At 41.5% G+C, this 24849-nt stretch overlaps 1 protein-coding gene across 2 annotated transcripts; it reads right to left on the bottom strand.

The window, feature by feature from the left end:
- Window positions 1-732: 732 nt before the first annotated feature.
- On the bottom strand, window positions 733-24347 carry FBXL20 (F-box and leucine rich repeat protein 20). Of its 2 annotated transcripts, none has more exons than XM_063459102.1 (15): window positions 24031-24347; window positions 13192-13253; window positions 12922-12976; window positions 12761-12835; window positions 12492-12586; window positions 11495-11563; window positions 11213-11308; window positions 10752-10878; window positions 8230-8304; window positions 6318-6451; window positions 2342-2402; window positions 2206-2250; window positions 1955-2011; window positions 1399-1611; window positions 733-1251 (listed from the first exon to the last, which is right to left on the bottom strand). In XM_063459102.1, the coding sequence occupies exons 1-15, from the start codon at window positions 24070-24072 to the stop codon at window positions 1144-1146; spliced, it is 1314 nt and encodes a 437-aa protein (XP_063315172.1). In that variant the 5' UTR covers window positions 24073-24347; the 3' UTR covers window positions 733-1143. The 2 variants fall into 2 exon arrangements, with proteins under 2 accessions (XP_063315172.1, XP_063315171.1); XM_063459101.1 differs by having other exon boundaries at window positions 6318-6448; window positions 24031-24146.
- Between the last annotated feature and the right edge of the window lie 502 nt (window positions 24348-24849).

The following is a 24849-nucleotide window of genomic DNA, read 5'->3' as shown; positions in this document are numbered from 1 at the left end:
GTTTTTTTTAAGTGCTACATAACCGTGCAAAGCAAGATTTCTGATGCCGGAGCCATTTAGTTTGGTTACTTTGCCAATATAGATTAAAAGATCGGAAATGCATACATCAACAGCAATGGTGTTCTTATTGGTTTACATGCCCTTTGACAGATACACACCTTTAAGTTATCAACAAGCACACCCACACATTCTCAGACATCTAAACACACTGTGTAAACAATACTTAGCCCAGCGTTCAGTTATATCCTGATACACAGCATTTGTAGGTTTTTTTTTAATTTTTTACTCATATAATTGGCATCATTATCACATCCACGCGAGTTTGAGGAGGCAGCAACCCGCAATATCATTAAAATTATATTGTACAAAGTCTATATTTATATATATTTATATAATATATAATTTTTTTATTTTGTGGGTTTTTTTTCTATTTGCTGGGAATGCGTTATGTGAATTTGGAGAGTGTACAGAGATGTACAACCCTGGATTACAAGAGTAGATGAGTGGGCCCCCGATACTGCCTCTTACATAGCCAGAGGTGACAGGGACATGGGATGTCAAAAGGGGTGGTGTGTATCAGGTCCTTCGATAGCAGAGAAATGTGATTTCCTGCGTCCATCCCTTTCTCCAGTTGAACCACACCAAAAAGGGTTACCGTGTACCATCTCACCCTGGTCATATTTAGGAGCACAGAAACAGGATACCTGCCCCTTCAAAAAAGTACAACAGAACACAGCTTGCCTCCTCTTTATAAATACGCCTGATTTGAACGGGCAACAAAGAGGTCGGGACAGAGCCCTAAACAGCAACATTGATAATCTCTCACTTCTCCTAAATGTAGCAGCTGATCCCTTGCTTTGATGAGGACTTTACTCCCGGAGTGCTGTGGGATTCTCCAGCTGTTCAGGACTCAAGTTACTATTCCACCAGAAAATAAAAAAATAAAAAAAAAGAAAAAAATAAAAAAACCCAGGGGGGTTTGCTTGACACCACCTCATCTCATCGGGGTGGTGGGTATTTTCTGGAGGGAATGCTTTTTTCGCTCCCCTCCCCAGCCACAACAGCTGGCGCATTCTCTTGTGAATGAGTCCACCTGGAATCCCAAATGGGAAGGGATGGGAGAAGGTTCCCAAGATTTGTCTCTCATAGGATGGCACAGCATCTGCAAAACCGCTGCCTGCTGCCTCCTACTGAGGGAGGAGGAGTGACTGGAGCAAAGTAGGCATGAACTTTAATATTTGGTAGATGTGTCTGAAAGAGAAATGGTTGTAAGGATGAGATTTAAAAGAGTCCCCCCCCTCCTCCCCCCAAATAGAAACACCAAACAAAAAACACAAACATCTCCTAGCACCCAACACTAAGTGGGAGCATTTGACAAGCAATTTATTCCCCCCTTACCCGTAGCCTCTTGATTCCAGCTCGTGTTATCTGTTGGCAATCATATAACTCAATTCGTTCGAGGCTCTGGCAACTCTTTAGGTGTTCCAGGGATGCATCGGTAATTAGAGGGCAATTATCTAGCTCTATGACCTCCAGTCGATCATGGGCACATGCTCCATTGCCCAGGTGGCGGATTCCATCATCCGTGATCAACTCACAGTGCGAGAGACTCTGTAGGCATAAAAGGGAAACAATAAAATACTGTGCCAACACATTTGACCCTCCTTGAGCCTACAATAACCATCTGTTCTTCATCTTAGCCTACTCTACCAAACATTCACCAAGCGTCCCTTTTACCTTGTGTCGTCCCCAACCTCCCTTCAATTCTTCCACTGTATTAGTGTCACCCTTACCAACAATTTGATGCCAGTTATCTCCTGTGTCCTTCCCAGCTTCATAAAACCCATGTAATCAAGGCAATCACAGTATCTAGTCCTCTGTGGCATTGCCACTCTTCTCACTCATCCTCATGCACCTCACCAGCCTCATGCTCCATCCACAGATCGATACTCACCAAGACCTGCAGTCTGGGACAGTGTATGGAGAGCTGGATGAGAGTGCTGTCTGTGATCTACAATAGAAGAACTGGTTAAGAACAAAAGAGACAACCCACCACCATCTCCATATACTACAACTGGGATGTCAAAAGCCAGTTATCAAGTATATCCAGGGTCTACTACATAGGCAGGGGGGGTGGGGGGGCAGGGGAGTGGTCAATATTTTACCTTGAGTAAACCCTCCATTATCTAATTCAGCCCATCTCACCTGGACACACTCTTCAAGATCCATTTTCTCCAGCTCATGGCAATTCTACAGGAAAAATGAGAATGATGATCTGGAATGGAGTTGGAGGGGGTATTTAGAAAGAAAATAAAAAAAAAAAAAGAAGCACAAGTCTTACTTTGGCTAGAGTGGTGAATCCCAGATCTGTCAGTTGTGAACATCGTGCCACTTCAAGTATTCTGTTATAAGAGTAAATATTTTCACTTTAAATAACTTTTTTTCAGAAGAGAAAAAAAAACCTGGCACTATTTAAATAATAATCTCGGCATTCACAAGACGAGCTTTCACTGGTATATAGCACTCATTCTCTTTCACGATGCAGGACCTGATCAGATCTCTGGGAAACTAGTTTATACATCTGAACTACACAATGTCTATACTATAGCTTTTAAATTGAAAGCACCCTTTACAATGTAGCCCTGACTCTTTCAGTGGAGTTAAATGATGGTCATTAGAACCCATCAGAAAAACATAGAAGATAGTGAAAGCACACATGGCCTATTTCAGCAAGCCAGAGGCAGAGCAATTTTCCCTCTGCACTCCATTACTTTTGATAAGAAGAAAGTACCAGACTTCCTAAGAAGCAATAGTGAAGACAGCACAGGAAAATCAGTTATCCTTGTCCTACAGAAAAAGCAGAGAAGGGTTTCAAATTCTGTTAACTCATAAATGTACAAATCCAGTGAAACAAAATGTAAGCTTCGCTCTGTAACCTGCCTAATCCGGTCTACAACAAAGGTTTCCTGTAATTAATCAATCTCTAAAGTAAATAACAAAATTGCATTTACAAAGCAAAAAGATAGTGTAGAAATAAAACCAAAATAGGTTACAATCACCTTAAAAACCATATCAGTGTAGAGCAGTGAAAACAATGCACTTCCCCAATGTGCATAAGAAAAAGCAATTTAACACACACAATGTGTCAGCACTCAGAGACAGGGCATATCACTTGGGGAGCTTTACCCTGGTTATAGCCCCAAGTGGGCTCCTGAAAAGCAACGAGTGTGTATTTTGTACAGTTCCATTTCTAGCCGGAGAACTGGATGCGCAGTCAGCATAGGAACAGAAGCATCTATCACCATATACAGCTCTGACTTCTACTTTGTAGTACCAACTAAAGGAAGCCAAGAGGATAGGACAAGATATCCACTCCTCTTCCCTCAACCAGAGAGTTTTTAAAAATACAAAGAATAAATGAAATATCTAAAAAGGCTCGCACACGGAACCCTCATTTTATTACGTTACCAGGGTAAGGGGGCAAGAGAAAGGTGTAATCTATGTGTGAAAAGAGATGGCTGGGCAGGGCAATGAAATGTGGGGTAAGGAGACAAGAGGAGGGAGTAATGAACTTGAGGGTACACTTGGCTGCTATAAGTTTGTATTTCAAAAACACTGCTTATTTGGGATTCCATATGCATTTATTTAGCTACATATTTTTGTGTGAGTGGTTAAGAGTAGGTGTGTGTGGCTTATTAAGTATGGGCATGTGAGAGGCTGACCTTTCATATATTCCACAGACCAGTGATCACCAAACCAGAATTAGTTAACCTACCGAGAGGGACATACTGCTTTTACAATAGGCATTAGGACACATGCAATCAGGGTGGTTAACAATCAGTGTGAAGGAAGGAGGTAGATAAGAATTATTGTGATGAAAGGGGGGGGGGGGGTAGAAAGGGGGTGAGGTTTTTTTTTTCCCATTGCTTTTCTATTTAAGATACTTTACATTCAGGAAACATACCTTAAACTTATCCATAGAGGGTATATGGTCCTTACGAAAATATGTAAGTTCCAAGCCAACTCCTCAAATATCTGTTGGTGTTGTAATAGGGAATGTGGCTCATTCAAACATGTGTGCTGGGACAGGATTAGATAGATATTCTTAAATTGGAAATATCTAAACTTTTTATTGATTTAAAATTGAATATTACGCTATCTCCAGAAAGATTCTTATTCCATTTAGACTTCCCCAAAAATTGATAAATTCTCCCAATATTTGACTATACATGTCTTGATGGCTGTCAAACTGAGCATTGCCAGAAAATGGAAACAAAATATATCTCCCTCTTATAACAGAGATCAAAACCCAGATTTAATATCATGGTCTAATGTAAAAGGCGGTGTATTTTAAGGATAACAATATCAGTTCCTACAGTAAGATTTGGGGGAAATGGTTTGACTACTACAAAGAATAAACTATCTATGCCTTATTTAAATTAATAACCCTGGCATAGATGCATTTGTAAGATAAAACACAGATAATACCATTCCGAAAGTGGCTCTAGCTCTAAATGATTATTTTAAAGAAGCGACACTGACTCTGTCCACCTCCCAGATCCCGATGGCTAACCCGATATCTTTTTTATGTTGTATGTCTTTTTATGTAGCTTTGTATGCACTGTAATGTAATATTCATATTTTGATGTTTATCTTATGATTAAACGACTATAACTGTTTAATACTGGTTTAATCTTCCAAAGTATAATAAAAAATTAAATTGAAAAAAAATAAAATAATAATACACATTACATTCAAAAGGCTATGCGTATATACACACACACACACACACACACACACACACACACTATATGGACAAAAGACTTGAATAAACAATTTTATAAGAGCCAGTGCTTACTTACTGAGTTTAAACTCAGAAAAATGTGTTGCACATAGGAAAAAAAAAAAAACCAAAAACACAGAACAAACAAGACTATTAAAATCCAAATAAAAATAAATGAATAAAAAAAAAAAAAATAAAAAAAAAAAACACACCCCCACACACAGAAATAACTTATTGGCATAAGAAAATGAAATGGGTTGTAGTGAATTTTCCTAGACTTTCCAGTACTGTCAAAATCCGTGCCAAAGTAATAATTGGAAATGTAGTTAGCAGCTTTCTCTGAAAAATATTTTACAGTTTGAGTGATTTGTACCTTGCTGTCTTGATTTTAAGCACATAGTATACAGCCTGTCCGAGCAGACAGATATATTGTTTGAACACACAGTGGATAATTTGCACTAAAACAAAAACCACCACAGCTGAATGATCATTATCAGGCAGACTATCTGATCGTATGGTACCATGTACAAAAAGCTAGAACAATGGGAACATTTATAAAATGCAAAGTTCTAAAACTTGAGGGAACAACAAGAGCCTTTCACGTTTCCCCTACTCCTATGAAAATAGCTTCACTTTTGGGATCTTGCACAAGATTTTAAATAACTCTTTAATCGGTTTAGTATACTGGGTATGGGTAAATCCATTTGTTAGATCAAGTGTCTCAGTCATTGAAAGCAGTAGCATTTTAAAAATGGTTTCTAGTGCACACGGTAACATTTTAGGACAACTGTACACCACTATTGACATTGTAGTAAATGGAGACTTCATACCGGATGATTCTATGCTCTACGATCCGGTGCCCCAATACAGGTATTACTAGAGTGGAAGCTCTAACTTCTGCATTAGAGATCAATTTCATGACATTCAAATGGCATTAAAGTATTTTTAAAAAAAAATGTTTTGAAAAATAAGTGACTTCGCAGTGGGAAGGTGCAAGGAGATGGCAGCCTGAACCGGTTATGGTGCTTACAGTGACCCTTGAGAAGGTCCAATAGTTTGTGTTTTCACAAACAAAATACCCCATTTTCCAAACCTCCCCAAAACCCTATTAAAGTCTGGTCTATAGCCAACACTGGAACTGACTATTCTTGATAAAACAAAGAGCGGTCTTTTCATACAGAACTCAAACTAGGAATATAGATCAACCTATTGAAAACTAGCTTAACATACCTAAAGTTTACAAACATTTAAAATGACTTAATCATAACACTAGGAGGGTGTGGCGACTGATAAAGAGGAGAGAAGGGGGGGGAGGGAGGGGGAGAGAGTGCGAGAGCGAGCGACACCACAAAAGTCAATTAAAATATCAAAATGCATTGAATACATAAAATGAGGACCAATACAGGGGAGGGAGATTTTTATATACACAGGTCTATTGCACTACTGTAAGTAAAGTTTAAAAAAAAAAAAAAAAAAACTTGAATATTTGCCTGTAAGACTACATTCTATACGGTACTAGGACATGGGCAGTTACCTGAGACGGGGGCAGTTTTGCCCCAGTGCATTGAGAATGGAGTCTGTGATATTGGAACAACCGGAGGCACAGAGAGATTGGAGTTTGTGACATCCACGGCAAATCGTAATGAGACCATCGTCCGTGATCTGCTGCTAAGACAGAGGCAATGAAAGCTGGGACAGAAGCGACAGCTGTGCCCATCAGGGCTGGGACAAAAGTAAAGAAACATTCATAAAACTGAACAGAATGGAATTAGTTAGGTTCTAAGAACTTGTGTAAAGTCTAGTGCAATGTGCTAATGCAGAAACCACTTTACCTTTAAATGGACATTACAGATACGAAGACCACTTCATCTAATTGAAGTGGTCAGGGTGCTGTGTCCCTGTGTCCATGTAAAACATTGCAGTTTAATAGATACTGTTTTCTACCAGATAGTCACTTTCACGGTGTTAAACATTATATATATATATATATATATATATACACACACACATACACACCCCATGGGATAGCATTGGCTCAATGCGTTCCTATAAGGAAGGCCAAATGTGCGCTGATGGCGGAGAAGGAGGAGCATGATCCAACAACAAGAATTAAATATTGTATTTCTAACACTGTAGTGTTCCTTTAAAGAGGAATAGTCATCTTTATGGAAGTTACACTATTTCAGAAAAATACAGAAAATCACCTATTTGATGTTACGCTAAGTTTTTTTTTTTTTTAAATGTACATTAAAGGGACACTAGGCATCAATAACACATCTTAACGTAGTGGCTTTGTGACTATTGTGAAGCCCAACACTACATCATTGAACCCAAATATTGGGTTCTGTGACAGTGGTGAGATTAACACACTATAGCCACATGGTGGAACTGAATCCCCATATTTGTTTGCCAAAATATGTAATCTAAAGTAGTTTTGTAAAATGTAAAACTGTACTTTTGTGTGTGTTGTTCCTTAATCAGTATTTAGTTGCTTACTGACAGTCACGCAAGCAGGTACCATCACACTGAACATACAGGAACACACAGGCCTTGTGGCCCTGTACCTTGGAGGTTGGTTAAGGGGGAAGACAGGCAGCTAGCCAGCGTTTTAACAGGATCAGAGGTTGCAAGACTTCTGTACCGAGAGTACTCCACTGGCCCTGTGCTTTGTCGCCTTTGCTCTGCTCTCTGTTCCTGGTCTCCTCAGCGAGGCTCATACTTATGCAGAAGAAGTGCAGTGGTAGAGACACAGGGAATAGGACACCATGTGTGTATCACTGTGCCGCTTCTGCTCCAGGCTGACTCCTGGACTTTCTGATAAGACAGGGTGCAGGCAGGGAGAGCAGAGCAGGTAGCTCTTATCCTCCCCTCCCCTCCCCCCCCCCCCCCTGAATCTGAATTTAAGAAGTGGGCAGAAATAGGTTTAGAACGTCTGAATGTTACTTTAAAAATTAAGCAATTGGTACAACAATCCGGTTCAGTCTTGGCACAACCAGGCTTGCACTGGAGAAGGAAAGCCAAAAACATTTTTTCAGTTCATCCTCCTGAATGACAGGTACAATAAGCAGACCTATCGAGGGAGCACATATGGAGACACTCCGGTCCAGGAGAGAATAAAAATTTCCAGTGTTAGAATTTCCAAGTGTACGTTTTAATTGTAAAACCTCATTTACTTTGTTAAAGTGATTGCTAGTTTAACAGAGAAGAGTAGCTCTGGGGATGTGCCAACGCATTCTACATCACACTCTTAAAGTATCAGTATTTAACAAGAATCCTCACGGGTTGGTTCTGGTATTGTTTTGCTTAAATCCCCAGTTGAGAAGAGTCTGGCTTCCAGATAATTAGCACAACTCTGTGTTTACAGAATTAACTCAAAGCACTGGAAACCCAGCTTTCATAAATATATAAAGTTTACTTAATACATACATGATCCAGTGGGAACTTACTGAACACGCCTGTAGATTTAACGTTACAAGCTCTGGACAATGGGACCCAATAAATTTAAGAGCCTCATCTTCCAACTACAGAAAGACAAAATCAAGAGCATGTTAGGGACAGAATGACAAACACAGAAAGATTATATGTGACAAGTAATGAATATGCCATCAAGCCTGTTTACATATACAACCAAGGAATTTGTGTATGGTTTGATTTAGCTTTCCACTTGAAGACCACCACAAGCATCTATTGCCCAGTCTGAAATTGACTTTCATTACATTTTTCTAGTTTGTTCCTACTTTGAATTATAACATTATGTTTTAGTATTTCTTATTATGTAAGAAAACGCTTGCTGGCTCAAGTTTGTTTCTTCCAATTTTACATACATCACAGTGCAATTATTTACTGAGGGGAGGGGAAGGGAATGAGACACATGGAGGGGAAGGGAATGAGACACATGGAGGGGAAGGGAATGAGACACATGGAGGGGAAGGGAATGAGACACATGGAGGGGAAGGGAATGAGACACATGGAGGGGAAGGGAATGAGACACATGGAGGGGAAGGGAATGAGACACATGGAGGGGAAGGGAATGAGACACATGGAGGGGAAGGGAATGAGACACATGGAGGGGAAGGGAATGAGACACATGGAGGGGCTGGGGAGGGAAAGGGAATGAGATAGCAAGTGAGGGGAAGCCCAGGGCAATTTTCGCACCGGGTCCATGTAACCATGTGTTCTTATAGACGTAAAACCTGCCTTCCAAAACTTTGCCTTTTGAGCATCTATATTAGGGGAAGGCAACCTTAGGCACGCCAAATAATGTAGACTACATCTCCCATAATGCTCTTACAGCAATAATGCTGGCAGAGCATCAGGGGATAAGTAGCCCATAACATCTAAAGTGCCAACGGCTGCCTGGTCTGCACCAATCAGTTTCCATGGATATACAAACATGGTTTGTATTTGCCATATCACACAGGGTTATAGGTTGTTTTGTGTTTTTGATCATCACATAGGGGGCAACACATTCCAATTTCGCTCAGCCTTGTTTTAAACAAATACAATAATGTCCTATGAAATATATAACAACAAATCATTTTTAGGACAAGCAAATAGGTAGGATTACCACATTTAAATTGTCCTCCGCTTTCATGCCAGATTATTTAATGGCATTTTAGGTTTACGGAGCTTTGACCCTGCAATTTCCTTTACATTGATCAGTTTAGTATTAAAATGATCTTACCTAAACAAAATTGATCCCAACATTATATAATTAGGCATGCAGAGCAAGGAGCAAATTTAAACTTATATATATATATATATAAAATAAATAAAAAAAAAAACAAAAAAAACAAAAAAAAAAACTACTAGGTTTTAAGATGTAGTGTCACAAAATCTTTGTTTTTAGTTTAATCTACAGAAGATAAAAACACAGAATCAATGCATCAATATAAAACAGACATGTCCCTCTTCTAAACAATGCTAATTTATAGCTTGATATCATATTAGATTATTGTATATGCATGACATTCCATGGGCAGGGGAACAGACACCCTCACAGAGCTAATTAATGGTTATCTTTTAATATGTATTTTTAAATATGTTATATACATGCATATCCTAAGCCAACTGTGTAATATCACCTTGTGGTGCTAAGCCATATTGCTAGGGATCATGTGGTTAAGATCTTCCTGATCAGGCCAGACACGGCTATCTTGCTGTACAGTATCAATATTATATTGCAGCCAGTGTACAGACAAGAGGTTACCTAACTACATTGCACTTTGTTATGGAGCAGAGGGAGATCTGTTCCAGAAGAGGCAGAGAACCCCCAGGCTCCTCTTCGATTACATTCATGAATCCCAGACCTTCAAGTTGCTGCCTGAATAAAAGTATTCAATCCTACATACAGCAAATGAAGGGCGCTATTAAAGTCAAGAAGAGATCGGCCTGAGGCCAAAAGCAGAGTTGGTTGGAAGTGGGGGAAGTGAAAGGACATGAAAAAGTGTGGTGTGTGTAATGCCTGGGAGGTAGGTGTGTGCGAGTGAGTGATGTTTGAAGGGAGTTTAGTAGCATATTTGGACAGATTGTATGAGCTTGTAAATAGTCAAGTTTAGGACATACATTAGCATTTCATAAATCTAGTTCAGAAAGAAAAAAAAAAAAATACATTAAAAAAGTGAAAAAAGGGTGTCCCTACAAATTTTATATGTACAAACTTTGCTGTGACACAGCAAAACAAGTTCTCAGAATGACTTACTGTTTACTGTGTGTTTAATGTTTTGGTTAAATGATGACTTTTGAGATAAATGGCTTTATACACACAGATACACAAACAAACACCCTGCAAAAGCCAAGTATAAACAAAAAAGCAAAAAACAAAACAAAAACAAGAAAAGCCTTGTTTTTACAACAAATCGGTATCTTTTAATCTTGTGTTTTCACCCCCATACAATCCAACGAAACGATAGCTATTTTGAAATCAAACTAGGTAGACTGAAACCAAAAATAGAATACGGCTGAATACCTGGGTGCAACCCTTAAGCGATAAGAATCGTAGCCCACCACAGCCTTTCACCAAAGCCTGGATCCCATCTTTGCTTATCTGATCACACCAAGATATGTTCAACTGCTCCAGGAGGGGGCAGCCCTCGCTAAAAAAAATAAAAAATGAAAAAAAAAGTGAGAAACTTGCAGATGTCAGGATAGATGGAGAATAAATATATATATGTATATATATATATATATATATATATAAATAAAAATATTAACATGTCCCGTGTATAACTTTGCCTGTTAAAACACTAGTTTTTGTAACTACAAACTCTCCTCTAGTTATGCAAGGAGACAAATAATGGGATTCAATCATCTAGGTCTTCCTACAACTAGAAAGTTGACAATCTCCTCATGGTTCTACTACATTTCCCTCTCCATCTCCCCTGTGTGTGCTCATCAACTACCCGTATTTCCATTTAACTCCTCCCTCACCTGAGTGCCTTGAGGGACAGGTTAGTGATGGATGTGCAAGACGCCAGATCCAGGTGCCTCAGTTTACAGCAAAATTTACTGAGACTCGAGGAGGTTCTACAAGGAAGATCACAAAAGACAAAAAAAAAAAAGTCAAAGCCATCGCTCACACCTCCTAGTGCACAATACAATAATCCATTAAGTCATTACATTTTATATGATCTGTAGAGGAAATATTTCACTCAAGTACTTGCTCTGATCACTCACTCGCATATAAAGATCAGACATCTAAAGCTCACTCACGTATCTGTAATCTTGGTGCAGCCATTCAAATTTAAAACCTCTATGTTCCTACAGTTCTGCGCAAAGGTTCTGTTAGAGAGAAAGAAAAGTTAGTATGCAAATAGGAAAAAAATATTACACAGACTTATTTTTAGAGTCAGAGCTTTTATCAGAAATAAACTATTTCTGCAGTAAATGTATGACAACATGTGGCGGTATTCCATCTCAAGGATGGGTTACTACCACCTGTGGTCGCCCCTTCTTAGTTGTGCCCAGCCCCTAGAGTGATTACAGCCGCTTTCAGAAGGGCAATCATGTTATCACCCAAACACTAGTTGAGTCTTTGTGAAGGGTGAACAAGAACGGTTTATTGCATCAAGATATACAGTATTTATGCCCAGACCCCCACAGGGGGACTCCATTTACAGCAATACAAAACATCAGCCCACCTCGACGCCGCTGTGTCTGGGAGATAATGGCATATTCCGGACACAGGAAGCCGAACACACAAAAACCACAAAATTACACACAATACAGTAACGTAACCACACATGCCATACATCCCAAATAGCTCTTGGTCCCAGCAAATTGCAGAGCCATCAGATGTTCAGAGCTCGAGAAATCGTCGTTTGGGCTGGAGGCTCTGTACATACCCGAAAATAGCTCCACAGAAACACTTTGTTTCGGCCAGTGATTCAAATTTCCCGCCAATCAGGAAAAAGGGGGCAAACCAATTTGCAGTAATCGGCGCTCAGGGAGGTGTTTTGCCAGCCAGTCGGGAGAAAGGGCGCAAAACCAGTTTGAATGGTAGCCCATCTATTGGCTGGCAAAGCCTTCCAGGCAGCTCGCGTCTCTCCGGTGGATATCTCCACTTGGGTAGCACCGGAGAGAGCGCTCTTTGGCGGTTAGCCCGTCACACAACAGATTTGAAAACAATTTTTTTTTTTATTCTTTTAAAGGCAAGGAAATAAGGAGGGGGAGTATCGCTGAAACAAGTAGGATTTCTTCTACTTCTTACCTGAGTGCATTATCTCCCACACCAAGGCATCCCCGCAAGCTAAGTTTGCGTAGAAAACCCCCACAACGCTTAGAGATATTTTCTACTACACGACCCTGCAATACCAAACGAAAAAAAGATGACAAAAAAAATTATAGAGATAATACACAAAAGAAAAAAGGAAAATAAAAAATGCAAGCACATGAGAAGAATATATATCAAGGACAATTGACGGGGATGTTGCTAGGGTAGTGGAGAAAGGGAGAGGAAGTTGCCAGCCCCAACAGTACCTCAATGTCTCTCTGAAAATCAAACAAGTCAATTCGCTGCCAGTTGCTGCCATCAAGAGCCAGGACATTCCAAGCCTGAAACCAAATCAATGGCATTAGTAGTATGCTCCTTGAAAGCAACATACACATCCTACACACACCATTCCATCCTCTTCACTTACCCTTGACACTTGAGCACACCGACATAAGGTCACAACATCTAAGAAGGAGAAAATCCTGCAAAAAAAATAAAAAACACACAAAGAAAAAGAAGTCAGGTTAGCAACCGCAGACACGAAGGCCTTTTCAACACATTCCTCCTGGTATTAAAGGCTTGTCTTCATTTAAAGAGAGTCACCAATTACCATGCTTTTGGAGAGACAGTTGAATGTTGGTGTGCTTTTCATTTTTTTTTTTTTTTAAACACATGTACATCTCTACCGTGTATTTACCTTAGCAAAAGCTCCTTGGGAAGCTTCTTATTAATCTGAGCCTCATCATTGTTTGAGAACATCTAAATAGGAACAGAAAGCTTTGAATGAATCAATTCTTGTACATTGTTACCCCCCCTCCCCCTGCCCATATTGGCAGGATTTCTTGTTTTTAATTATTTTCCAAAATAAAAGATTACATGCTATAGTCACTGTGCATATTCTTGAAATAAATAAATATATATATATATATATACACATACATATATACATATACACACACACACACACACACACACACACACTATAATTTAGGGCCCCCACCCGCCGCTCATTCTGTTAGGACGAAATTCGGTAGTTTCGCCGGCGTCCTGTCTAAATGACAGGCCATTCGGGAATACTGACAGGAAGCATCGTAAGATCACAGAGGAAAGGTAAGAATTGTATTAAAATTGCTTTGACCACAGGAAACCGGGCACACTTTTGTTCCTCCGTTGGTCAAGTGTAGGAAACCTCCATAATACAAAGTAGTCCCTACTTTGTCTTATGTTTTTAAGAAAACTAGAGCAGATAAGAAGAGATGAAGAACAGATCCTGAGAGAGGGAGAGAAGAGGAATCGATTAAAGAAAGGTAAGTTCGGCATGACAGTGCCGCTTTAACAATAGGCAACACGAAACAGAGTTCAAGGCTGCCTAAACCACGTGTGCCAGGACAAGTCCTAGGTACAAAAGTGCAGGTATGCAGCCAATCAGCTTATTAGCACTATTTAATTTGTCTCTTACATTTAGAATTGTTATAGGACCCACAGTTATTGGGGTACTGTAAAGTAGTGGTGAGCTTAACACAATATGGCCATATGGTAGAACTGAATGCCCATATTTGTTTTCTTAGATAGGCAGTTTGATAATTGTATTTTTAGGTTTCTTAATTTGTATTATGTGTGAATATTGGTCACTGCGGCAGCACCATTCCTGCATAATGCATGCTTTGGTGTGCCACCAATCCTTTCGGTCTTTGCTATGCAGCCAATCTGAGCGCTTTTAAGAATGAGGCTGCATGGAGGAGTCATACAGATACCCCATGGTAAGTTGGGAAAATAACTATTACACACTACATTTCCCCTCCACTTTAACATTTTAGGCCCCCCCACTGTGATCTACAACGGTCATCATGCGAAGTCTGAATCTGACTGAGTATGATGAGAGTTGGAAGACAAAGTAACTGTATTGGGTGACAAGCTGAGACAAATACATCATAACTTGCTTTTGTTAACAGGGCAAGCCCAGGCACTCTGACATGGGCGGTGTTTTGCCGCCCCTGCCATCATAAAATAGGCCCCGAGGTGGCTGCAGACTGTCCAGTCAGGTCCATGACCGTGGGCTGACAACAGGAGGGGGCCCCTCAGATCAGTCTGCCCGTGGAAACTGCCACCATGCAGCTTGCAGACTCCCAGTAACCCGCGGCAACGCACCGGGAGCTCGCAAGACCTCTATCACATGGCCTGCAGCTCTGCACCCAGCAGAGAGACTGGAAAGCTGTCCACCAGGGAATGACTTTTAGTGCCCAGCCTTTTCACACAACCCCCTCCACCCCCACCCCGCAACCCTTTTATATAGTGTTACCTTGCACACCCCCACACTGTCACAATCTCACACACTGCTCTTCTACAGTCAGCAAGAAAAATAAACTCACTACCCCCACACTGCCCCCCAGTAGTGTGCAGGGACACTACAGAGCCCCCAGTAGTGTGCAGGGTGTACTGGGATATTACATCTGAAAAGTGGCAAGTCTTGTGGGGTATTCCCAGAATGTAGAGATACGTTTTTACCAAAAGTGGTGCAAGGAAGCACAACCAGTCAATCTGCATCAGGATCACGAACGCCCAGTGGGGCACGAAGCCTAGCCTGTCTGGTCTGCTCACATAGCTTAAATTGCTGAAAAAGTTAATGCTGTCCATGATAAAAATGTGTCAGAACACGCAGTGCATAGCAGTTTGTGGCCTACAGGTTTGCGTTGCTGAAGACCAGTTACAGTGCTCCTGGTGACCCCTGTAGAGATAGCAGCAGGATGCACTATGTGAAGAAGGCAGGCGGAGGGAGTGTTATGCTCTGGGCAATCTTTTGCTGGAAAACCTTGTGTCCAGGCATTAACATGGATGTTACTCTGACACGTGCCAACTATCTAGAGACTGTTGCAGACCACGTACATCCCTTCATGGCAACAGTGTTTTCTGATGGCAGTGGCCTCTTTCAGCAGGATAATGAACACTGCAAAAATTGTTTAGGAAAGGTTTGAGGAACATGACAAATGGCCTCAAATTCCCCTATATCTCAATCTGATTGATCATCTGTGGGATTTGCTGGAACAACAAATCCGATCTATGGAGGTCCTTGTAACTTGCAGGACTTAAAGAATCTCCTGCTAATGTCTTGGTGCAAGATACCACAGGACATGTTCAGAGGTCGTGTTAAGTTCTGGACCACCAAGCTGTGGCAAACTGAAATTGCAAATTTTAGACTAAAGTAGCCAAGCAATGACTACTCAGAAGTGGTTACCCAACATTTTCCCATTTAAGTTTCAATGCTCTATATTTTGCAGTATATTGAATCCACTCCCTATTGTATGTGGGAGGAAGGGTGAATAAACCTGGCTAGACAGAGCAGCAAAACAACACTAAAGACATCACGTGCTGACCGGCTTATATAGGACTGATCTATCCAGTGTGCAGATGTGAATGCAATAATGTGTTTATATATGCCAACAATTGATCACTTAAATGGGGACTTGGGTATAGTCATAGAAATGTCTGCAACATCCAGTTAAAAGAATGCTCCAAGCATGTTGTAGCCCTCAACCAGAGTCTGCTCTCGCCTACACTACCAGCCAAAGTCCTCAGCTATTCTCTGCAGTTCATGCCTTAGCTCACTGGCTGAGCGCAATCAGCTGACACACCAGAGGATATAGTTAACCCAAGTGCTGCCAAGGGCCTAAGCCCTAATACTTCAAATTTAGTGTAGTTTACAAAATGTTCTGTTTATTGTCCCACAACATCTGCATTTTAAAGCGGACCGTAACCGGCCATTAGAACATTTTGGCATTATTGGCAGTGGTTTGATTAACAGCAATATTTAGACCACCAGAATGGTTTCCCCCTTTCTTAAACATATGGCTTGTTGGGCAGTAAAATACAAACAAGCAAAGCCCCTAACATTTCCATTCATAGGAGACATTTTCATAGAGCAGTGGCAGAACTACCAGGGTCACTATGGCAACCGGGCCCTGGAGTTCCATATGTTGGCTTGGGCCTTATGTAAAATATGCTACAGGTGTCAATGCTCTCCCAAATTCTTAGATGCTGATTAATGAGAAAGAATAAAAGGTATTATAATAGAATAGCACTTACTTACTCTAATTAAGGGTGGTTCAAGAGGTGGCACACTACCATTGTCATCCAAAATCTGGTTGCAACTCTCCTAGTATTGGGAGGTATAAATCAAAGATTACAAAACCAAGATGAGGAAGCAGCATAAAAAGTTAGGGTACCAATGATGCAGCAAACATCACTAATGTAACAGTGGAAAACAACTAAAAGGGTGTTCGAGTATACGTACTCACTGATCCATCATGCACCTGGCCAGTTGTCCTGAGCATGAACAGAGTTCCAGAAGTCATGTGCATGAGTTCATTCTGCATTTCCAAGTGTTCCAAAAGCAGGACACCAAAGATAATAAGAGCCTAGGATGCTGCAAGACAGATCCTAAAATGTGGAATGTAGGGAGGTATGTGGTTGGGCAACATTTTTACAGGGAGGGATCTCAAGTCATTGTCCAAGTAATAATCACGGATGTTTATGGTAAAAAGGTATATGTAATCGTTGTTAATGCTGGTCTCTTCCGAGCTATACAAATCTAAAGAGATTGGCAATGTGTACACACAAATGCTGTCTTTTTAAGACAGGGTCTTCAAGCACTGACCCGCACATATTGATGGCCTACGACTCTCAAAATTGTTTGCAGTAGACAGCCACATAATCATGTGCTTGATTAGCAACATCTGAGGGCCAGAATTTAGATGCCTAATTAAAGAGGTCAATAATGCCTAAAGATACATGTATTTTTTCCATGAAACAAAAAAAAGTGGGAAAAAAAAAACAATACAAAATATACAAGTTATACAACTTTCCTACATTGCATTTTTCCGCTACGAGAAACCTCTTAATCCTAGCATTCACTTGTGGTTTTACAATAAGATTTTAAAGGAACACTCCATGCACCAAAACAACTTAATCTAAATTAAGTTATGGTGCCCGAAGGTGCCCCAGACACATTTTTACCGTCAGGGGTTGAACCGTTCTCAAATATTTTAACTTCAAGGTTGCCTCCAGCACCAATCTCATTCCCCCCCATGGAAGAACGGATGATTCCCCTGAAGGCACCATAACATAATTTAGATAAAGTTGTTATTGTGCCTGGAGTGTTCCTTTAAGATCTTTACGTAAAACCACATGTGACCGCTTGGCTTAAGAGGTTTCAAGTAGCAGAAAAATGTAAAGTTATGTATAAAAATCATTGTGCTCTGAAAAGTTAAATAATGTGGCAGCTATTCAGTGGATAAAAGCATGCAGACATGGTCAAGATGTTTGGTTGTTTATCTAAGTTACTTTGACCGTGGAATGACAGTACCAGATGTGATGGTTTGAGTGTCGCAGAATCTGCTTAACTCCTGGGATTTTCACAATAGTATCTACAGTTTACAGGAAACAGTCCAAAAAAAATAAATAAAGGCAAACCCAATGAGCAACTTGTGGGCAAAAAGGTCAGGTCAGACAGAAAGGCTAGACTGGTTCTCGCTGACCAGATTAAGACGAACAGAAGTAACCACAATTTAAAACAGTGGCACAGGGAAGAAACTCTGAAAGTCAAACTCTGGTCTTCTGCTTTTGTATTCAGTCCACTTCAAACTGATCTCCACTCTAGTCAAATGAGAACATGAAATGGAGGCTTACACAAACACACATTAAACAGAACAGTAGAAGACTGCAAAACATTGTCTGGTTTGAGGAGTATCTCCGTTATGTCACTGGCTTTCACTTACTGGAAAAAAGCAAAATGCATGCAGACTTTTTAAATGAGCTTTTTAGCCTTTTTGAAGTAGGCCTAAGCCCTAATACATCAAATTTAGTGTAGTTTACAAAATGTTTTGTTTATTGTCCCACAACATCTGCATTTTAAAGCGGACCGTAACCTGCCATTAGAACATTTTGGCATTATTGGCAGTGGTTTGATTAACAGCAATATTTAGACCACCAGAATGGTTCCCCCCTTTCTTAAACATGTGGCGTGTTGGGCAGTAAAATACAAACAAGCAAAGCCCCTAACATTTCCATTCATAGGAGACATTGTCATAGAGCAGTGGCAGAACTACCAGGGTCACTATGGCAACCGGGCCCTGGAGTTCCATATGTTGGCTTGGGCCTTATGTAAAATCAGTCATTTAATATACTGCCATCTTGGCAACATGTTCAATATCTTTTAAAGTTTGTGCGGGAGCGTTAGGTAAGCGCTCCCTTGCAATCCCAACACGGATTCAATAAATCAGAGCGTTACCACCAGGTTGCCACGGGAAAGCCCTTATACACTGAATGAGTGTCAACTAGAAGGAGCATGTACAGTAGTCTGCACCCACTCCACTAGACCACCGGAGATCCTTGCAGCACCAAAAAAAATAGAGAGGTCCCCCTAAGGATAATTCTCCCCTAGGGCTTAACCGTGGTAAATATATACACACAAAGAAAGAGGTACAGCCCCTCTAAAAAGGACACAGCAAAGAATTATCCTCTAGATCCCTATATTACCCTAGACACATCTTGATCCTTTCCACTTTAGGTATCCAGTTGATGTTCCCTGGATTATGGTAAACATTTAGGAGATACACCACTTTGTACCTATCCAAGCAACTAATAAAGGAATCTTTCCCAAATATTATAGCATTGGTTGAGTTAAAGTGGCACTTCTTTTTAATGCTTTCCCTTACTTCTAGGTAGAGTGTATAAAAGTATTTTTATGTAGAGCTTAAGTCACCTTCAGTCACTTACCTTATTCCAGCGCCGGGCTCCCTCAGCGCTGGTGACCTCTCCTCCCCGCAGAACCGAATGCGCATGCGCGGCAAGTGCCGCGCGCGCATTCAAAGTGTCCATAGGAAAGCATTTCTCAATGCTTTCCTATGGAAGCTCTGCACGATGTAGGCATAATATGCCTCCAGCGTCGCAGATGCGCCTCTAGTGGCTGTCCGGAACACAGCCACTAGAAGCTGGCTTAACGCTGCAATGTAAACACAGCAGTTTCTCTGAAACTGCTATGTTTACATCTGAAGGGTTAAAACCCGAGGGGCCTGGCACCCAGACCACTTCATTGAGCTGAAGTGGTCTGGGTGACTTTAGTGTCCCTTTAAGCACAGATGTATTATTCACTATTTTGACATTCACTTTAGAGGGGCTTTACCTCTTTGTGTATCCTTGCAGAACCCACTGGATCACCAGGTATTAGACTCCCTACCTGCATAAAGATAAGCAAAATGGGGAGTTTAATTATAAGCACACACACAATCAACCACCACACATAAGGCGACTGTGTGGCATGAATGATATGGAGGGTGCATTGATTCTTGCAGTGGGGCCCTGCAATTTCTAGTAACTATTCTTTTAATGAACAATTACATATATTTATATTAACCAGAACAAAACAAAAAAAAACAAAAAAAGAAAAAACACCCTACTACTTTCAGGAATGAAAAGGGTATCACCGCATACTGCAACACCCTTGTTATTTGGCACCAATATTGCTGTAGAAATTGAAAATATATATTTTATAAATAAAAAAAAAATGCATTAAACAGCTTAATACAACAGTTTCAGGTTTTGTGTTTAAGGCAATTTGAAGCTTCCTGCTGCTGTCAAAGCAGATTGTGCATTAGACAGAAGTGAGTATTAGCAATTATTAGAACAGCAGTTCCTGTCTGGGACATATTGCAGTGCATAACAGTTGCTGACACATCACAAGCACAGCACTCTCCACCCTTGGCATCCATAAACTTTCACTCGAATCACAGTGGTTTCGTGAGCGCCCCCTCGTCATGAACACACTATCAAGCACATAACTGAATTTTGCTTGTTGCACTTTGACACACGTTTTAATTAAAATGATATCACACTGAAATAATGTGTCATGACCTTAAGAGAAACTGCAAGCACGTGGACAACAATATTAAAGGAGAACTGCAACTTCCCAGGTTTTGTATTTTTTAATATTCTGTTTATGTATCCCTATATTTAACCAATACGTGTGTTAATTTGAGCAATTAAAGGGACACAATGGGCACCCAGATCACTTCATCGATGTCTGTTTAACCCTGCAATGTAAACTATTGCCGTTTTTTTAGAAACTATCATAAAAGTCTTTGTTTTACTCCACCTCTTGTGGCTGTTTATTTCCTCTAAACCACACTGGACATACTAACGCTTTTCAAGAGGATCTCTAAAAATGTACATATTTAACACAGGAAAGCACAGATTCAATGGATTCCCTATGGGTGGGGGGCTTAATGTGTGCACATCAAGTGCAAAACATTCATATTAGATACCACTATGAGCGTGATGTCGCTGGAGGAAGAGACCTGGCCATCGCCTATGGAGCCTCAACACTGGAAAGAGGAGAAAAAAAAACACGCCATGGTCATCATCGGACATTTAAAGTTAGGAACAGTGACACTATAGTGTTAGGAATACAGGTTTGCATTCCTAGTTCGATAGTGTTGCTTTAATTTTCTATCCTGGCAATGGGTGCCTCCGTGTTAGCTCCCTTTCTTTCATTGTTATCAGCTATGCTCTTTGCACATAACTGTTGGCATTAAAAAAAAAATTAAAAAATCAAACATTCACTTAAGTCAAAAGTGCCAAATAAAAAAATTCGCCATGATAATTCTGTATTTAGTTCAGCTATTTTGGTCTTAAATTTGAAATTCACTTTGAATTGCCAGCAATTCTCACTTTGATGAATAATCCTGAATATTTCTATTTCTCCTGTCACCCTTCCCTGCATGTGTTTTATGTCTTTCTATGGAAGATCCCGTAGACTTGCAGGACCCTCCATAAACCTACTGTATTCTCACGCATGCACTAAGAGCAGAAGAGAACTGCCTGAAAAAGGATGGTGGCACCCACGAGGGACAGGTTCAGGTAAGAGCTCATTGAATTTAAGTGTGGTACTGTGATGGGATGCCACCTTTGGAATAAATCCGTTTGTGATATTTCATCCCTGCTATGTATTCCGCAATCAACTGTAAGTAGTAATATTAGAAAGGGAGAGAGTTTAGGAAGAGCAGCAATTCAGCTGGGAAGCGGAAGACCACATAAAGTCAAAGAGTGGGGTTAGCGAGTGTTGAGGCACATGGTGCGTAGAAGTTGCCAATGTTTTGCTGATTCCATAGCCGAAGAGTTTGTATATAGTATATCCCTGCAGGCTTTTTAATATTACTGCCGAGTAACACCTCTAGTGGCCTTTACGTTCCTCATAGAAATGAGGAGATGTTGATTGGCACAGCATTTTGACACCTTTGCAATACCCTCCCAATAGTTTGCTATAAAAAGCGTTGGATTGGCTGACATGGTCAAGTTTCATGACCTCAGCCAAGGAGGCGGAGCAGGGGAGGGACCAGCCGCAAAGAGACGCTGTAATAAAAGAGAGTAACACACCTTTTACTTTGTTGACAGGGGGCCAGTAACCTAAACTAGGTTTTCACAGCTATAGTGACAGGAATTCATGTATGTATTCCTGTTTCTAGTTTTCCTTTATTGTTTAACAAGAGTCTCTGGCGGCCTACCCCTTTTGCGATGCAAGGACTAATGAGGAAGCTTTAGCCTAAGCAGCAATGAGTGGCCGTGATTGGCTGAGACTATGAACAGATTGCTTTCATCCTTTCACAGAACCCCATTGCTTGTATTACTTAATATAGCTGGAAGAGTGTATTAGCCATTCCTTGAATAGTGATGAGTGGTTGGTGACCAGGGTCCCTGCTTGGAAATGGCTTAGCATTGAATGAAGGAAGGACAGCGGCAGAGGATAGCAGACAGAATACCATGAGATAAAATTGTTATAGTTCCTACAGTGTCCCTTTAAAGATCTTTATCTACTGGTTTGTAGTAGTGCCACATTTCCAGACCATCTCTATGGAAGACTGTAAATGTACATCACTGAACTTTTATAAATAGCTCCGTGTTAAGACATCAGATTCATGCATATAATAGCTCTGTGTCAGACATACACTCCCAGCATTTAATAGCCAAATGTCAACCTGGTCCACCCTCAAAATAAAAAATAATTATAGATTACTAAACGCTATCGCATACATCAGCTAATGGTCACACAGAGAATACAAAAACCTTAAATGTAGTTCATATTCAGGGTTATTCACAAAACACTGCATTTTCGTAAATTAAAGCGGCGTGCCCAAAAAATATAGGCAAAAATTGTAAAATTCTCCAACTAAGCTATATTTACTACTTTATGCTAAAAAATTTTTTCATGTTTAAATGTACAAAAAAAAATTAAAAATTGGCCTTTAGTGAATAACGGATTGTCACAATTCTCCACTGACAACTCAGAGTTTGAGCAATAAATTGAAAGCTTGCTTAACATAACTTTGTTCTATAGGATGAGTAAATTTTATACTGCAGGCCCTGTTGAAAATAATCCAGCTTCTATTCTAAGACTAGCCTGTGCCTGTCTACCCACTGATCCAGAACAGCTAAGTGTCACAATCACACAAAACATCCTCTTCTCGTTAACAGCTGAGTGTCATTTTCAACTTCCTCATCTGCACAAAGATCCACATAACTCACATCCATACCAGCTGAGTGTGACATACACATACAGAAACTCCTCCTCCTTAACAGCTGAGTGTCACTAACAACTTTAGCACAAAGACACACAACTCCCTACAAAAACAGCTCAGTATGAAAACATCCCCCTCCCCCCGAATATCACAGACACTCCCCATGAACACAAAGACTCACATAGCAACCTCCTCTCCAACAGATGATTGTCAGACACAAAAAGAACAACAGTCAGACATAAAACATAATTCCCCCTTCTAAAAAAAGGAAAACAAAAATGGAAGTCAGACACATACACACCAGTAGCACGCTTCCCAGATACCTGTTGATTGTCACACACAGATTCCCCCCCCTATTCCTTAATGAGTTTGTGGCACGAAGCTTTTTTTCAGCACAAAGACACACAGCCGCCCCCCCTTCCTAACAAGTCAGACATACAAGCACAAAGAGATTACCCTTCCACTCACAACAGCTGATGGTCACAGACACCCTTAAAAAAAAACAGACCACCCTCTCTCTACCCAAACACCTAAAGAAGCTCAACTTCAATAATATAAATAATTCTCCCCAGCTCCCCACCAAAATAAACCCAGATCATAACTAGACATGTATAGGGAGGGGGGGGAGCAATGACACTAAAGGGTACTCACTCCTTGTAATACAGCCCCCCAACACAACTATAGACATATATAGGGGGGGGGGGATTATCTATAACAAGATATACATAGGGGAGGGGGGGGGGATCAACTAAGGGGCACTCACTCCTTTTAATACAGCCCCCTAACAGAACTATAGACATATAGGGGGGATACACTGAGGGTCCTCATGGTGTGGGGTATACTATGGGGGTCCTCGCCCTGCCTGTCAATATACCCCCCCATAAACCTAGACTAGAGCCATTATAGGGGGGGATACCCTGCGCCCCTCTCCCCGGATGCAGACCCTCCATCCCGCCCCCCCAATCACTCACCTCAAACCGGCCCTTGGTCACCCCGTTCATCTCTCTCCTCATGGGGGCGGCTGGGGGCGAGGTCCCCCTGTGTATCCCGGGTGACACGGACTGGCCGGGGGGGTCCCCGCTGGCCCCGGGTGGTGTCAGTAGATCGGGCTGCTGTGAGCGGGGGGAGGGGGAGGGAGGCCCCGGCTGCCGCGCTGTCTCTCGGGCTCTGATCACCGGACACACCGGGACTCCTTCTCCCGTCTCGGGGCCTTTAACTTTAGCCCAAAACAATAACACCCGCACCTGCCAGCATCGACGCCTGCGATTGGCCGGCCGGGGCTGGAGGGGGCGGGAGGGGGCGGGGCTTGCAGCCTGACAGCTGATCGGGGCCCGTGGGAGCCGCTGGGAGCCGACACCGGAGCCCGCGAGCCAGTCCGGGATCCCCCTGCACCCGGCTCCTCCCACTGAGCGCGCGCAGGCGCCGACCACGGGGCCCTCAGGGGCCCCCCCCGGCACGCCCCTCCCCCTTTTGTTCAGGAGCCTGGCAAATCAGCGCGCCGCTTGGGGCATTTAAACGTGACGTCACTACCGCGGGAAACCTTAGAAAAGGGCCAGCCAGGGATTTAAAGGGCCAGTGACAGTCAGCCGGCCAGCGAGCAGGGCGGTATAACGGGGTAATCCGCTCAGCACGTCACCAAGGGGATCAATGAGGGATTTAACAGGGAAAACAGTCACCTGCTGGATAAAACACTGTGAGAGGGGAGGGAGGGTTAGTACATAGACAGGAGATCTTTATATAGGAAGCAGGCTGCGCACCCAGTATTATTATTATTATTAGACAGGAGTCTT

The sequence above is a fragment of the Pelobates fuscus genome, chromosome 6, assembly GCF_036172605.1.
Source record: "Pelobates fuscus isolate aPelFus1 chromosome 6, aPelFus1.pri, whole genome shotgun sequence".
Classification (NCBI taxonomy): Eukaryota; Metazoa; Chordata; class Amphibia; order Anura; family Pelobatidae; genus Pelobates; species Pelobates fuscus.
Note: the sequence above shows the minus strand (reverse complement) of the source record. Positions and strands in the feature narration are given on the sequence as shown.

Coding starts and splice junctions, on each gene's coding strand:
- FBXL20 (XM_063459102.1), bottom strand. CDS start 24,072: ATGAGGAGAGAGATGAACGGGGTGACCAAGGGCCGGTTTGAG. Junction 12,977..13,191: donor CCCAAGGAGCTTTTGCTAAG/GTAAATACACGG, acceptor TTTTTTTTGCAG/GATTTTCTCCTTCTTAGATG. Junction 11,309..11,494: donor TGCACCAAGATTACAGATAC/GTGAGTGAGCTT, acceptor TCTTCCTTGTAG/AACCTCCTCGAGTCTCAGTA.